Source organism: Podarcis pityusensis, assembly GCF_964106645.2.
Source record: "Podarcis pityusensis genome assembly, chromosome: 8".
Taxonomy (NCBI): Eukaryota; Metazoa; Chordata; class Lepidosauria; order Squamata; family Lacertidae; genus Podarcis; species Podarcis pityusensis.
Window position 1 is genome coordinate 66,953,216 of NC_138033.1, and position 16,139 is coordinate 66,969,354.

The 16,139-nt window shown below is 42.0% G+C and overlaps 1 protein-coding gene across 1 annotated transcript in view; it reads right to left on the reverse strand.

The window, feature by feature from the left end:
• The window catches only part of LOC308483145 (uncharacterized protein), a gene marked incomplete at its 3' end in the record, with an annotated part of 30,149 nt that overhangs the window by 2,916 nt on the left and 11,094 nt on the right, over nucleotides 1-16,139 (reverse strand). Inside the window, exons 14-22 of the mRNA XM_081016729.1 lie at nucleotides 15,877-15,983; nucleotides 15,279-15,377; nucleotides 14,674-14,775; nucleotides 12,716-12,817; nucleotides 5,336-5,437; nucleotides 4,739-4,913; nucleotides 3,410-3,513; nucleotides 1,292-1,384; nucleotides 140-268 (exon numbers count right to left, since the gene is read on the reverse strand). Coding sequence (XP_080872855.1) covers nucleotides 140-268; nucleotides 1,292-1,384; nucleotides 3,410-3,513; nucleotides 4,739-4,913; nucleotides 5,336-5,437; nucleotides 12,716-12,817; nucleotides 14,674-14,775; nucleotides 15,279-15,377; nucleotides 15,877-15,983 — 1,013 coding nt within the window. The remainder of the gene's footprint in view (nucleotides 1-139; nucleotides 269-1,291; nucleotides 1,385-3,409; nucleotides 3,514-4,738; nucleotides 4,914-5,335; nucleotides 5,438-12,715; nucleotides 12,818-14,673; nucleotides 14,776-15,278; nucleotides 15,378-15,876; nucleotides 15,984-16,139) is intronic.

Below are 16,139 nucleotides of genomic sequence, written 5' to 3' on the forward strand. Positions count from 1 at the left end.
CAAAATTAAAGAGATGCAACATGAAGAGTGTTGCAGTCCCCTGAGATCCAGACACAATAGCTTTGTGTCCAGTTAATAATAATGATAATGAGATGTACAATTCATGGCTAGAATTTTTCACTTGGATTTTGCTCTTTACCTGGTGCAGGGCTTTGGGGAGTTGTTTGGACTGGCACAGTGTCGATGGGGGTATTAGCTGTCGTTGTCTGCACAGGTAGAGAGTCAACAGGTGTGCTAGCTGCAGGCGTCAGCCCAGACTGATCCTGGCCTGTTGGGAAAGTGATTGGTGCCATTATTTCTGAGAAGGGAGATCTTGGAAAGAAATGGGAAAATCTCCCAATGAAAGAACAGTGGCAAGAAAAATGGATGTATTACGCAGAGCTGGCTAAATTGACATACAAATTGCGGGACAAGGACAACTGTGACTTTAAGGAAGAATGGGAGCTTTTTACAAATTATCTAAAAAGACAACAAAATGAACTGGACTCCTTGGCAGGTTTTGAATAAACATACACAAATCTATTGGTTGCTAACAGGGTAGATAGATAAGGTAAGGATATGTATAATTTCATAACATGCAGAGAATAATATGTGCTGAGAAATCAGAGAGAGGAGCTTAGGGAAGTCTCTGGCGTGGGAGGAAGGGTTTGAAGGGGAGTGGGAAAAAGGGGGAAGTAATGAATATGATATGCTTTGATAATCTGTTATGTTGAAATTGTTAATAAAAACATTTTTTAAAAAAAGGAAAGAAATGGGAAAATCAGGATAGATGCTGAAGCCTTTTCCTTCAGTAACACTTCCACACCAAGGGCTCATCTACACTTCCCTTTGTCCCATAATCTCTTCTCTTCGTTCTGCGATTTCAAGGCACAGGGTCCCAGAGGTTTTCCTTTCGCTCTGTCGCTTTCCCTGAGAAGACCCCCCGATTACTGCTGAATTGGAACAATCCGTAGAAATGCTGGGATTGAAGCTGGATTATTCCTGCATTGCAGGGGGTTTGGACTAGATGACCATTGGGTCTCTTCCCACTCTGAAGTTCTATGATTGTATGTTTCCCATGTGCTCCTCCATTGCCTTTCCTCAACTCTGCAGGACAGGAAGTGCAGAGTGGTGTCTTGAAAGCATTTCCTTGCCTGAAAATTTTCTCCCCCAATGAAGGTCACAGCTCCGTGGAATATAAACGCGACAAAAAAATGTAATAATGTGATAATATTTGTGTATATGAGGAGTTGTGTGGCTTAATGTTTCCACGTTTTCTAGTTCTTCAGCTGTGCACACCTCCATTCCTTACCTTGAGTGGGGAACTGGTTCGTCTCATGTGTTGCTGGTACAGGTGCAGCAGTCACAGCAGATGTGGATTCCACCCCAGGCTGGCCTTTTCCTGCTGGAAACATATATGTAATTTAGGTGACATTAGGGATGCGGGTGGCACTGTGGGTTAAACCACAGAGCCTAGGACTTGCCAATCAGAAGGTTGGCGGTTCGAATCCCCACAACGGGGTGAGCTCCCGTTGCTCTGTCCCTGCTCCTGCCAACCTAGCAGTTCAAAAGCACATCAAAGTGCAAGTAGATAAATAGGTACCACTCTGGCGGGAAGGTAAATGGCATTTCTGTGCACTGCTCTGGTTCACCAGAAGCGGCTTAGTCATGCTGGCCACATGACCTGGAAGCTGTACGCCGGCTCCTTCGGCCAATAAAGCGAGATGAGCGCTGCAACCCCAGAGTCAGTCACGACTGGACCTAATGGTCAGGGGTCCCTTTACCTTTACCTAGGAAGAACTTTCTGACAGTAATAGCTCTTCGACAGTGGAATGGACCACCTTGGAAGGTGGCGGACTCTGCTTCATTGGAAGTTCTTAAAGCAAAATTGGGATGGCCCTCTGTCAGAGAGTCTTTAGCTGTAATTTCTGCATTGTAGGGGGTTGGACTAGGGCAGTGGTGGCAAAGCTATAACACGCGGGCCAGACAGGACACAGAGCCCTCTCTGTGAGCACGCACACCATTGCCCCAGCAGGGCTGTAGCTTCTGTGCCTGGGGTGAGGGAGAAGGAGGAGAGGAGGGCTTGTGCCATCCAAAGCCTGTGGCACCAGGACCTGGCTAGCGAGCGAGGGGCTGAGCAGGCATTGACTTTTGATGCGCCAGGGCCTCCCGCCAGTCTGTTTTTCCTACTCGGGAGTAAGCCGCCTTGAGTGCAGCAGGGCTTAACTCCCAGGCCAGTAAGCATATAAAGGTGGCAACCTAAGAAGGGGCTGCTGGGTTTACAAGTTCACTGCACTTTCCCATGGAAGCCAACAGAGAAATTCATTCCGTGGAGGCTGTGATCAAACGGTAGCCAAATAAATGGCAAATAATAGTAATAGTAATAGTAATAGTAATAGTAGTAATAATAATAATAATAATAATAATAATAATAATAATAATATATTATTTATACCCTGCCCATCTGGCTGGGTTTATTTATTTATTTATATTTATTTGTTTGTGCGCACGCAGACAATCATTATTATCTCGTATTAAAAACAGGGAGAGGGTGGCTCTTAGTACAGGCCTCCAGTGTACACTAGTGGCCAAAATTGTGGAACCTTCTAAAAAAATAAAAAAATGTATTTCCGAGGTTTGAAGGCTCATAACACCACTTTGTTTTGGAGTAATACTAGTGTTTTTTTTTCTTTGGGGATGCAGGGGGACGCATACCCCTAAACATTTCGTGAATCTAACAGGAGAAGAAATTCACTGTATTTATTTCCCCCAATTTGAACTGTATTTATTTTTCCCCGGTGGTGATTTTCTTGAGTCAAAATGAGAGTAACCCTATACATTTTTTTTAAGAAAAAAAAGTACTGAGTTACACCATAAAGTTATATGTCAATGGAAAGATAATTTAATGAAGAATGTAATGCCGTAACTTTTATGAAGGATTATTTATTACAACAGCAGTCATAAAGAAGAAACGTGAAACACACAGAAAAAAAGAGATATATAGGTTAAATTGCCACATTGGCACTTTGCGATAAATAAGTGGGTTTTGGGTTGCAGTTTGGACACTCGGTCTCTAAAAAGTTTGCCATCACTGGACTAGGGACTCAGCGACTTTATATGCATAGCTTTAGATGCATGTGTTAAAACACTATGACATCAAATGGCGCTGTGGAGTCCCATTTTTTGCCAATGGAACTTCACTGTATGAAGTTTACAACGCATTTAACTGGATCACTTCTTTGATGTGTCTAGATCCAACCTAGGTGAAGGGTGGACCCTTCCCACTATACAATTCTATGACTTTTTTATTCAAATAGAGGACTGCTCCCTGCAAAGCAAAACACCCCGCCACCTTATCCTTAATGCAAAGCCTTTTCAATCAGCTCTGCTTTCTTGTATGATTGAGCTGGGTGGGGTCTTTGTTACTCACCACAGAAGGAATCAGGACAGGTGAACCGCACCTGATAATCAAGGCACATGACGCCTTTTCCCTGGTGGGCATTGACGCAGGCAAATCCGCGGGTAGAATCATTCCTGTTTGGATCACAGGAGGCAAAGCAGACATGGAACAGCTGAAGGAGATAGAGCTCTGGCAGTCATTTGAGGTGACATTCCAACATGGCCAGGGAGGCAGGGAAAGCCAAACCCACAAACAGGAGTGAAGGAAGCTGTCATGGCTTATGGGGAAGTCAGATCCTGAAGCTGTCGTGCAGCTGAAGCTGTCCTTCCAGGGCTGCAAGCACCCAACTGACCAGCTATAGAATAGGCATAGGCAAACTTGGCCCTCCAGATGTTTTGGGACTACAACTCCCACCATCCCTGACCACTGGTCCTGTTAGCTAGGGATGATGGGAGTTGTAGTCCCAAAAAATCTGGAGGGCCATGTTTGCCTATGCCTGCCATAGAATGATGCTTCCAACATGGGATGATAGCTTCAGTTCCATGACAGCCTCAGCTGCAAACACCCCATGTGCCTATTCCAGAGGACAGAACAAATCTTAGAATTAGGTCCACAATGCTTATTTCAATTTACAAGAAAGCAGATTCTGAGTAGACATTAGGAAGGACTTTCTTTTGGTATGAGCTGCTTGGCTCTTGGAATGGGCTAGACTCTACTTCATTGGAGGTTGGGTGGCCCTCTGTCAGGAGCAATGGATCCAAACTACAAGAAAGAAGATTCCACCTAAATATTAGGAAGAACTTCCTGACAGTAAGAGCTGTTTGACAGTGGAATTTGCTGCCAAGGAGTGTGGTGGAGTCTCCTTCTTTGGAGGTCTTTAAGCAGAGGCTTGACAACCATATGTCAGGAGTGCTCTGATGGTGTTTCCTGCTTGGCAGGGGGTTGGACTCGATGGCCCTTGTGGTCTCTTCCAACTCTATGATTCTATGATTCTATTCTATGATTCCTACATTGCAGCGAGTTGAACTACTGGTGGTTGGAGGCTACTTCCAACCCTACAATTCTATGATTTCACTCAACCCACTCACAGATCGCCAAAGTTCTCATAAAGGCAAACGCCCTTATCATTCCCATTCAAGGCCATCTTCTCTCTGGAGATGGTAAACCTGTGTCTATGAGATATCTGAGGAGACCTTCATAGCTGATAAAGAAGCAGTGTACACAACATCTGCCAGATACATCGTGGAGGAGTCTTGGCTGCCAAAGAAAATTGTTTATAGACAGCCAACTAGGATCACTTAAGAGCCAGCTCAGACAACCTCTGCCAATCATCTCCAAACTCATCCCATGGAATCTTACACAGCAAACTGTTGCCCAGTCTCGGAAGCTGGGATCCCATCCACTGTCTGGACCTCAATTGCAATTGGATCAAGACAGATTGTGTCAATTTCATTTTCATCCATGATATCAGAAAGGAGTTCGTAGTCCCCAGTCCCAGAAGGATTATCCCGGTCAAACCAATTGGTCTTGCAAGCTGAAGGAGAAAAAGAAATGTGAGTTGTAGCTGAATAAACAGTGATAACAATGGGAAGGTGTTCTCTGTTTGCCCCCAAGTGGAGCTACAACAACATGCTGCAGAGTGGATTGCTCCTGCCCAGTGTTTCAGCCAACCAGCCCATGCCTGCCCTTCAAGATACTGGAGCGGTAGTCAACTGAGTTTTACTCAGAGTAGACCTATTGAAATTAATGGACCTAACTTAGTCCTGTTCATTATTTTCAATAGATGTCCTCTGAGCAGGACTAACTTTGGAGACAATCCTATAAAAAGAATAACCACACAAGTTTTAATTAAGTCGGTTTTAAGCAACCATGCTTCTGCCAACTTGGAGCAGGCAACACAACTGAAGGCATATTGCTCATGCACACGCACACACACACACACACACACACACACACCTTGCTCTTGAACCTGGGACCCAGTTTTCACTTCTGGAGAGACAGCAGTTGGGGCTAGAAGGGTAACAGGCTCTAATCCTGCCCCAGGTTGATTCTGGTCACCTGTAGAAAAGAGGTTGATGGCTGGAGTGAAAATGTTCTTGCATGAATGCTATTTACTTCATTATTTCATTTCTATCATACCTATCCCCCAAGGAGCACAAGGGGGCATGATACATGGTTCCTTACTTAATTTTTTTAATCCACACAACAACCCTCTGAAGTAGGATAAACCTCCATGGCTAAGTGGGAATTTAAACCCTGGTCTGAGTGGGGTTTGAACTCAGCCTCCAAAGGGAAAGGTTGATGTGAGGCTGCAGTATATAAATATATGCAGGAATACATGCCGCTTAGCCAGCTCTTAATTATTTTGAGGTAGAAAAGAGCAAGAAATGAATCCACTTCCGGGGTGGCGCCATCGGTAATGGCGGAGTCCCTCTGACTTGGAGGGAAACCGGCTCTGTGGAAATCGGGTCTGTACCGCTACGGCGCAGCGGGGACCCTTCAAAAATCACAGGCGGGTGAAGCCTGTGACCGTGGGACTCGGCGGGCACCGTTTGCGCCCTCCCCAATTGGCAAAGGAGTCCGGTTACGGGCTCTGGAGCGGAGCCGGGAAGTGGCGCGGTGCTGTGAGTCGTTTGCTTCTTCCGTGGAGTGAAGCCACGTAGCCGTTACCGGAGAGCGCTACCTTTTTCCTGGGACAATTTGGCTGCAAAACAACGATCCGTGAGTAGGCTAATTTCGGAACTAAAGGAACTTTATAATTAATTTGGCACTGAAGCGGAGAGGCATAAACAGGAAGTCTGCCTTCCGTTCTTGTAAATGGTAAAGCTATGAACTTGTAAGCGGAAACCTTAAAAGACGTTGGAAAAGGATTATAATTCGAACATCAAAACAGCGATTTCCCCCCCTTGATTGCAGGGGAGGAGGGGGGAAAAAGCTTGAACGTTATTTCCCTGCAAAAAAAGAGAGGAAGAGGAGCTAAAATCCACCGCTTAAAACCCTGGAACGGGTTCCCAGTGACAGTAAGAAAGCCGTATTGAGAATTGCGCTGTTGCTGAAAGTACTCTTTGACAGTTAACTCTGCATCTGAGATACAACTAAGATACAATATTGCTGTCTGGCTTCTCCTGGTTTTAAAGTAACAGGAAACAACTGAGATAGAAACTGTTGTCCTTTTTGTGAATTGGGAGGCGAAAGGGAGAAGTTAATTACTTTAAGACATTTTGGACTGTTACTGTGTCCCCCTAGAGGAAGTTTGAAACTGTTACAACTGCAGCTGGGCTGAGGGAATTTTCCACTTCAAAACAACTTTGACTCTGATCGTGGGATTGACCTTGGGCTATATCTTGAGGGTTATGGCAGATGGGAAAGAGAAGATAGATTTGTTACAAGCAACGAGGTCTGGCAGAGTATTTCGCACAGACGGTGGGCTGCAAAGAAGAGCATCGACATCTGGCCCTTCTGGTTTACCAACAGCAACCTCATCGGCACAACCTAAACCTAAAGGTATGGCAGCTGACGATGCCCTGGCTCAGGCACTAGGCAAAATTAATGAATCTTTGGAAAAAATAAGTAAACAAGTAGCCGAGGCATCGGGCAAAATTGATCAAAACACCACAAGTATTAATAATTTGGGACAGAAGGTAAATACCAATACAGAAACTATTCAGAAATTACTGCAGGAATCCGCTTCGACTTGAAAGACAGCCGAAGAGGCAAAGGAAATTGCAACTGCTACAGCCACTGTTGTAGAAGAGAAGATACCACCGTTACACAAACAACTTGAAGACCACAAGTCAATACTGTCTATGATTGAGTTGAAGGAGAAACAAGCGAATTTAAGGGTCAGGGCTGTACCTGAATTGGAGAAAGACAATTTGATTGAATTTCTTACGCAGGAATTTGCAGACTTTTGGAACCCAGATTTGGGGAAGGATAGTTTCAAGATAGTGAGTGCTTTTAGGCTTGGAAAAGGAGGGAGGAAGAACAGGGTGAGAGACTGTTTGATCACCCTCCGAACAAAAGAGGAGAGAGACAAAATCTTGAGTCTGCACTTCCAGAAGACTTTGGAAATACATCAGTCAAAAGTGGAGATATTTAAGGATATTCTGAAACATCTTTTGGACCTTAGGTCCAATTATAGAGATTTGGTTGCCCTGTTGAGAAGTAACGGAATCATTTTTAGGTGGGAATTCCCCCAAGGCCTATCCTTCAGTTATAAAGGGAAGAAGATAAAAATAAGATCAGAAGACGACAAAGATAAATTTTGGAGAGACCACGGAGAAGACCTGCAGAAGAAAGTTACAGGAGAGCTAAGAGCACTTGTAAGTGAAACTTTAGATACACCAGATTTACCTCCTGAACTAAAAGACCGCCTGAAGAAGGTGATACCACCGACAGAACAGGAACAGGCACTGGGTGCAGTTGGAGGAGAAGCAAAGTAACCACATCATGGCTCTGCAACTAAGTTGGAATTGTAATGGTTTGAACTCCCCTCGGAAAAGGAGATCTGTGTTTCATTTATTAAAAAAGGAACAATTGGACTTGATTTGTTTACAAGAAACACATATAACAAGGTTACACAGGAAACTATTGATTAATAAAAGACTTGGCCAGGAGTTTATTTCATCGGACAAGGTTAAAAAAAGAGGGGTAGTGATTTATGCAAAGGAGAGATTATTACCGAAATTTATCTTTAAAGATGACCAAGGAAGATTTGTGGCAATTGAAATTCAAACACAAGGAGAAAAATTTTTGATAGTAGGAATTTACGCACCAAATGAGGGGAAATCCGATTTTTTAAAAAAGTTGCATGAGACCCTGATGGACTATTTGGACTATAATGTGATTTTGATGGGAGACATGAATGGAGTGGTATCTACACATATGGACAAGGCACAAAGACAGGTAGTCACTAAGGATGGTAGACTACCGAAAACTTTTTTTGAGATGACAGACAACTTGGACTTAGTCGATATTTGGAGAACAAAGAACCCCTTGGCTAAAGAAGGAACCTTCTTTTCTGAAGCCAAAATGACATGGACAAGAATTGACCAAATATGGGTAACTAGACGAATGGCACCAAAGACAAGAAAACTGGAAATCTGCCCAAAAACCTGCTCTGACCATAATGCTGTTAAGATGGAAATGAAACTAACACCAACTGGCTCCTTTAGATGGAGGATGAATGACACCTTATTCAGAGATGAAGAAGTGCTTAAGAAGGCCCAAAAAACCTTGAGAGACTATTTTGAGATAAATATGAGCACCAATGTGGAAAAAAGAGTAATCTGGGACGCAAGTAAAGCGGTTATGAGAGGGTTCCTGATACAACAGAATGCATTAAAGAAGAGAATCCAAAATGAGAAGAAGGACAAAATTTTGGAGAAAATAAAGGAAAGTGAAAAAAAATTGAGAGTAAAACCAAAGTCGCAAGAGATTTTGAGAGAAAAAAAGTTATATCAAGTGCAATATATGAAAATGATGAATCAGGAGATAGAATGGAAAATTAAACAAATGAGACATTCGAGTCGGCTAATAAATGTGGGAAATTGCTGGCTTGGCAAATGAAAAAAAGACAAAAATTAAATACAGTTACAAATTTAGAAGTGGAAGGAAAGAATATACAGAACCCAGCTGAGATTTGAAATTGTTTCCAGAGGTACTTTAAACAACTATATACACAAGGGCCACAGAAAGAAACTGACGTAGATCGATTTTTGAAAACAAATGGATTACAAAAAATCTCTCAAGAAAATAAATTAATGTTGAACTACAAAATAACTGAACAGGAGATAGAAGGTGCCATTCAGAATATGCAATTGGGTAAATCTCCAGCACCGGATGGACTGACTTCTAGATACTACAGATCTTTAAAAGAATGGTTAGTACAACCTTTGAAAGAGGTCTGTAACGAAATAATGGAGGGGGAAAGGGCACCAGAGTCGTGGAAAGAAGCATATATCACACTTGTACCGAAAACAGAGACTGAAAAGACGCAGCTTAAGAACTACCGCCCCATATCATTACTCAATGTGGATTACAAAATTTTTGCAGACATTTTGGCCAAGAGATTGAAAAAAGTGTTGACGGAAGAGATTCATAAAGACCAAGCGGGCTTTCTCCCGGGAAGACACTTGTCTGACAATTTGAGGAATATAATTGATATTTTGGAAAAACTAGAAGTGAACATAAATACTAAAGCAGTTTTGATATTTGTAGACGCGGAGAAAGCTTTTGACAACATTTCTTGGACTTTTATGAAAAAAAACTTACAGGGTATGGGGGTAGGCCAAGGTTTTGAAAATGGTATAAGTGCAATATATTCTGAACAAAAGGCTAAATTAATTGTAAATAATGTGGTGACGGAAGAATTTAAGATAGAAAAAGGGACACGACAAGGTTGCCCAATCTCCCCATTGCTTTTTATATCGGTCCTGGAGGTTCTGTTGAATATGATAAGAAGGGACCAGTTGGTTAAAGGTATACAGGTCGGAACCAAACAGTACAAATTGAGAGCATTTGCAGATGACTTAGTATTGACGTTACAGGAGCCAGAATCTAGTACCAAAAGGGTTTTAGAACTGATCCAAGAATTTGGTCAAGTTGCAGGATTTAAATTGAATAAGTTAAAGACTAAGGTTTTAGAGAAAAATTTAACACCAATGGAGAGAGAGAGGTTTCAGAATGAGACAGGTTTAACAGTGGTTAAGAAAGTTAAATACCTGGGGATTAACATGACAGCAAAAAATGGGAATTTATTTAAAGACAATTATGAAAAATGCTGGGCTGAAGTGAAAAAAGATTTAGAAATTTGGTCAAATTTGAAGCTTTCACTGCTGGGTCATATTGCTGCGGTAAAAATGAATGTATTGCCTAGAATGTTGTTTTTGTTTCAAACATTGCAAATTGTGGACAAAATGGACTGTTTCAAGAGGTGGCAGAGAGATATTTCTAGATTTGTCTGGCAGGGCAAGAAGCCTAGAATAAAATTTAAAATATTAACAGATGCAAAGGAAAGAGGCGGATTTGCCCTGCCAGACTTTAAACTTTACTATGAATCAGCAGCTTTTTGCTGGTTGAAAGAATGGCTGCTTCTTGAAAACACTGACATTTTGGATTTAGAAGGTTTTAACAATGTATTTGGATGGCATGCATATCTGTGGTATGATAAGGTCAAAGCACATAAAGCATTTAAAAACCATATTGTCAGGAAAGCATTGTTTAACGTTTGGATAAGATACAAGGACTTATTGGAAAATAAAACCCCAAGGTGGCTGTCACCGATGGAAGCGAAAGCTCTGAAAAAGCTCAATATGGAGGTCAAATGGCCGAGAACAAGATGGAGATAGATTGAAATTGCAGAGTTTTGAAAAACTAAAAAACAAAGTGCGAGGCTGGCTTCATTATTATCAGATAATGGAGGCATACAATTTGGATAAGAAAGGTGGAAAAATCAAAATTAGAAACAGAATTGTTAGAACCCAAAACTAAGATTTTGTCAAAGATGTATAACTTGCTGTTGAAATGGAATACTCAGGATGAAACGGTGAAATCTGCTATGATTAAATGGGCACAAGATGTTGGATATAACATAATGATGGCTGACTGGGAACAGTTATGGACCACAGGTATGAAGTTTACGGCATGCAATGCCTTAAGAGAGAATATTATGAAAATGATATACAGGTGGTACATGACCCCAGTCAAGCTTGCAAAAATCTACCATTTGCCCGATAATAAATGTTGGAAATGTAAGGAAACTGAAGGTACATTCTTTCACCTTTGGTGGACGTGCCCAAGGATTAAGGCTTTCTGGGAGATGATATATAATGAATTGAAAAAGGTATTTAAATATACCTTCTTGAAGAAACCAGAGGCCTTTCTTCTGGGCATAGTCGGCCAATCAGTGTTAAAGAAGGACAGAACTTTTTTTATGTATGCCACAACAGCAGCAAGAATACTTATTGCAAAGTATTGGAAGACACAAGATCTACCCACTCTGGAAGAATGGCAGATGAAGGTGATGGACTATATGGAATTGGCGGAAATGACTGGCAGAATCCGAGACCAGGGAGAAGAGTCAGTGGAAGAAGATTGGAAGAAATTTAAAGATTATTTACAGAAATATTGCAAAATTAACGAATGTTAGAATGATGTTGGATTGAAGTTAAGTGGTTTCTAGCTGTAATGGTATAAAAGAATATGAAAGAATTGGATTTTTAACAGGTAAAAATTTAATGCTATAATATATTAAGATTAAGGATCAGGATAAAATAAGGAGGGAAAGGAACTGCTGAACTAATAAATTGAACTGGAATACAAAAAAGGGAGGTATGAGGAGGTCCGGGAAACAAGCAAATGAAAGATAAGTGACAAAAAGATGGAATTGTTTTTAACTGTTTTTTATTTTGTATCTTTTCTTTTTTTCTTTTTTCTTTTTTATTATGTAATATTGTGAAAATTTTAATAAATATTTATATATAAAAAAGAAATGAATCCCTTCCCCAAGAAATTTTTTTTTTGGGGGGAATAATGCCTTTTACTTCCCCCACATAAAGCAACTAAACCTATACACCTGCGGTTTGGCAGGCTTAATCTCCTCTAGAGGGGCTCCTGTGTTTGCAAATTTTATCCAATTTGGTTACCTATTATAGTGAATGTGGGGAGCACAGGGCTTTGTTTTATACAGAAGCAGTTATGGTGTGCTTTGACCAACTGTGCTCAAGGAAGTCCAAATGAAAAGGTCTCTTTGTTAATGGTTCAACCCTACCCTTGTTTAGATAAATAGACCAGTATTTATTTGAGGGCAAGTCATTAAAAAACATAAAATGCTTCTGTGATTTTTCCTACTTTGAATAAATAAAATTGCATCTGATAAGTTTCCTACTTAATTTCCCCTCTCCTGGTAAGTTTCCTATACAGTGGTACCTCTAGTTACGAACTTAATTCATTCCGGAGGACCGTTCTGAACCTGAAACTGTTCTTAACTAGAGGTGTGCTTTCACTAATGGGGCCTCTTGCTGCCACTGCGCCGCTGGCACACGATTTCCATTCTCATCCTGGGGCAAAGTTCTCAACTCGAGGTAACTCTTCCAGGTTAGCAGAGTTTGTAACCTGAAGCGTTTGTAACCTGAGGCGTTTGTAACCTGAGGTACCACTGTATTTAGTTTTAAGCTCTTTCTGCTTTCTCTGCTGTTTCCTGTTTCCTTCTAGGCAAAAGGGTTAGAGATGTATAGAATATCCTAAGAGCAATCTCTACGAGGGGAATACTATAGGTTACCCTTATTTATTCAAAACAGTCCATCTCTTGAAACAGCACAGGCGTTGCATACATACCTTTTGCTGGGATATTTGAACTGCTTTGCACTTGCTCCAAGGTGGGAGTTGGAGCAGGAGGTGTAATGGGCTCTGGTGCTGGTGTGGACTGGATCTCACCACCTATGGAAAAAGATTATGAGTTTCAGGCTGAAGGAAGGGGACCAGTGTGACTGTGGGAGGCTTTGAAGGAAAGGCTACATTCCATTATTTATTTGACCTTCACCATCCCTTTTTTTGTTCTTCCCTTTTGACCCTTCTCAAGGATCATATATAGAGGGGCTATGCGCCTCTCCCCTGACCCAATCTGGAGACCACCTGCCCCAGATTCATAACTAAATCAATTTGGGGTGGGGTCAATGTTTAATTAGGGTTTTCAGAACCCTAATTAAATATAAGGGAAGGAGAGGGAAAGAGGAAGGAGGGAATTTGCATCTCCCCTGCCAAAAAATCTCAACCTTCCCTACATTTGACTGCACCAGCCCACTTGACTGAATCCTTTGCTCAACTCAAAGTATTGAATCCTTTGCTCACTGGCAAATGTACTGGTCAAAGAGACCCCCTCTAGTTTTCCTGTTCAATGCCATTCCTCCAAGATAGCCTAACCCAGGGCTATCCAATGCTGTTGTTACTTGACTTGGTTGAACCCAACCCCAGACACCCAGAACTGACCTGATTCAATTTGGGATTTGGACGAATCCAGTATACAACCCAAACATATAGTGCATACAATGTGGGACTTAAGCAGCAGTTGGTTTTTCAACTCCCTGTGTTCTGGTTTTCTGACTGTGATTCAGTTGTAGACTGGAGAGTATTGGGCTACAGGGCCTGATGTTGGGGAACGAGATAATATCTATCACCCCTTTATTGTATCAGTTACAGATAGGTAGCCGTGTTGGTCTGCCATAGTCAAAATAAAAAAATCCTTCCAGTAGCACCTTTAAGACCAACTAAGTTAGTTCTTGGTATGAGCTTTCGTGTGCAAGCACACTTCTTCAGATACACTGAAACAGAAGTTGCCAGATCCTTCTATATAGTGAGAAGGTGGGGAGGGGTATTACTCAGAAGGGTGGTGGAAATGGGAGATTGGCAGATAGCTGGGATGAGCCTGCTGACGACTCTTAACGACTGTAATGGGTCTTACAGGAAAAGGCAAGGGGTGAGAAGGTGAGAAATGGCTTAGTCATGTATAATGGGATAAGAATCCAATGTCTTTGTTCAAACCAGGTTTCTCCATGGTTTTAAGTTTGGTAATGAGTTGCAATTCAGCATCTTCTCTTTCCAGTCTATTTCTGAAATTCCTTTGTAGTAAAACAGCTACTTCTATACAAGATCTCAAAGTAGCTGTTTTACTACAAAGGAATTTCAGAAATAGACTGGAAAGAGAAGCTGCTGAATTGCAACTCATTACCAAACTTAAAACCATGGAGAGACCTGGTTTGAACAAAGACATTGGATTCTTATCCCATTATACATGACTAAGCCATTTCTCACCTTCTCACCCCTTGCCTTTTCCTGTAAGACCCATTACAGTCGTTAAGAGTCGTCAGCAGGCTCATCCCAGCTATCTGCCAATCTCCCATTTCCACCACCCTTCTGTTTCAGTGTATCTGAAGAAGTGTGCTTGCACACGAAAGCTCATACCAAGAACTAACTTAGTTGGTCTTAAAGGTGCTACTGGAAGGATTTTTTTATTTTCCCTTTATTGTATGTTTTGTTAACTTTGCCCTGCCTGCCACTCCCCTTGTATTCTGGTGGGATTAACTAGGAAAAATTCTAAGATTAGTCCTGGGGGCATGTTCAGTTTGCTTTAGTTTACAGTCCCTTCACATTTGCTTTCCACTTCATTTTACCAAACCTGCTAGGTCTTCTCCTAAGAATGGCACCCAGAGACCACTTTTCTCTCTAGCACACGGATAGGACTTTTGACACTTCTGTATGTATCCCCAGTATCTCTGAAAATAGTATTGCATCCCTACCTTTTACTGGGATTTTTGGACTGCCTTTAATTTCTTCCAAGGTTGGTATTGGGGCAGGAGATGTTACTGGCTCTGGACCTGGTGTGGATGGGATTTCACCACCTATGGAGGAAGATTCCAATTTGAGGCTATAGGATGAGGACCAATGCGATGGAGTCGCCCCTCCCAGGAAATGCTGTGGCCCTCTGCTTATTCCTTAGGCAATTGTTCTTTGAGCTCCACTTCCAGATGCTACCTTCTTTAGGATTATATACTGCATAACGTATATATAATCTGCCACTGCTAGGAGATGGGATTATTTCTACTATTTCTTTATTGGCTCTTTAGCTAACTTTGTCCTACTTTCCATTCCCCCGAGATTCCAGACAAATGATGTAGAAGGATTCCTAAAATTAATTCTGGAATTTGAGCAAGTTCATGTAGCTTTCAGCTCCTGTAGTTCCACTTCCTGTTACCGAAGTGTACGGAATTTTTCACCTTTTGATTCTTCTCCCAAGAATGGCATCCAGAGAAGGGCTTTTTCTCCCACGCGTGGATAGGATCATTGACACTTTGGTTATATAGCCTAAGTATCTCTTGGGATAGCTATAGTGTGGCATACGTACCTTTCACTGGGATTTCTGGACTGCTTTCAACTTGTTTCAAGGTGGGAGTTGGGGCAGGAGGTGTAACAGGTTCTGGTCCCGGGGTGGGTGGGATCTCACCTATGGAGAAAGCAGATTGCAATTTGAGGCTAAAGGATGAGGACCAATGCGATGGAGTCATCCCTCACAAGAAATGCTATGGCCCTCTGCTTCTTCCTTAGGCAATTGTTCTTTGCTTTCCATCTCCAGATGCTACCTTCCTTAGGACTGTATATGGCACAACGTATACATAATCTGTGTCTTAGTTCACCTGTCTGAGCTACCTGCTTTCAGAATGTGGTGTGCTTGTAGTCTAGAGAATGCTATTCATGTGTGCCATTCCTTGGTGGTGGGGATATTTGCATTTTCTAATTTGAAATATGGCTATTTATGTGAAATGTGAGATTATGACACCACCCCAAGCTGCACCAGACTGACAGAAGAAGGTGGCTACATTATTTTTTCTTTTCTCTTTACCTGTATGGGGAGCATTATAAGCTAAAGGTGAGTGCGTTCATTCCTGCAAACTAAAGCAAATCATCACTGCATAATTATTAGAAAAGCACGCTTAGAAACCTACTGGAGCAAAAGGGTGCTGAACAGGTGAACCGCACCCGGTAGTCGTAGCAGAGTTGCCCTTTCGCTTGTTCAGCATTGATGCAGGAAAAGCCAGTGATGACATCATGCCTGCTCAGAGAAAGAAGCAGATAGGTTGCAGTTGCAGTGCACAGAATGTTAGGAGGTACTGAGACAGAGCAAAGTCTGTAACCATAGAAATAGGGGCAGGGCTGTAACTCAGTGGTAGAGCATCTGCCTTGCAAGCTGAAGGTACCAGGCTCAGTC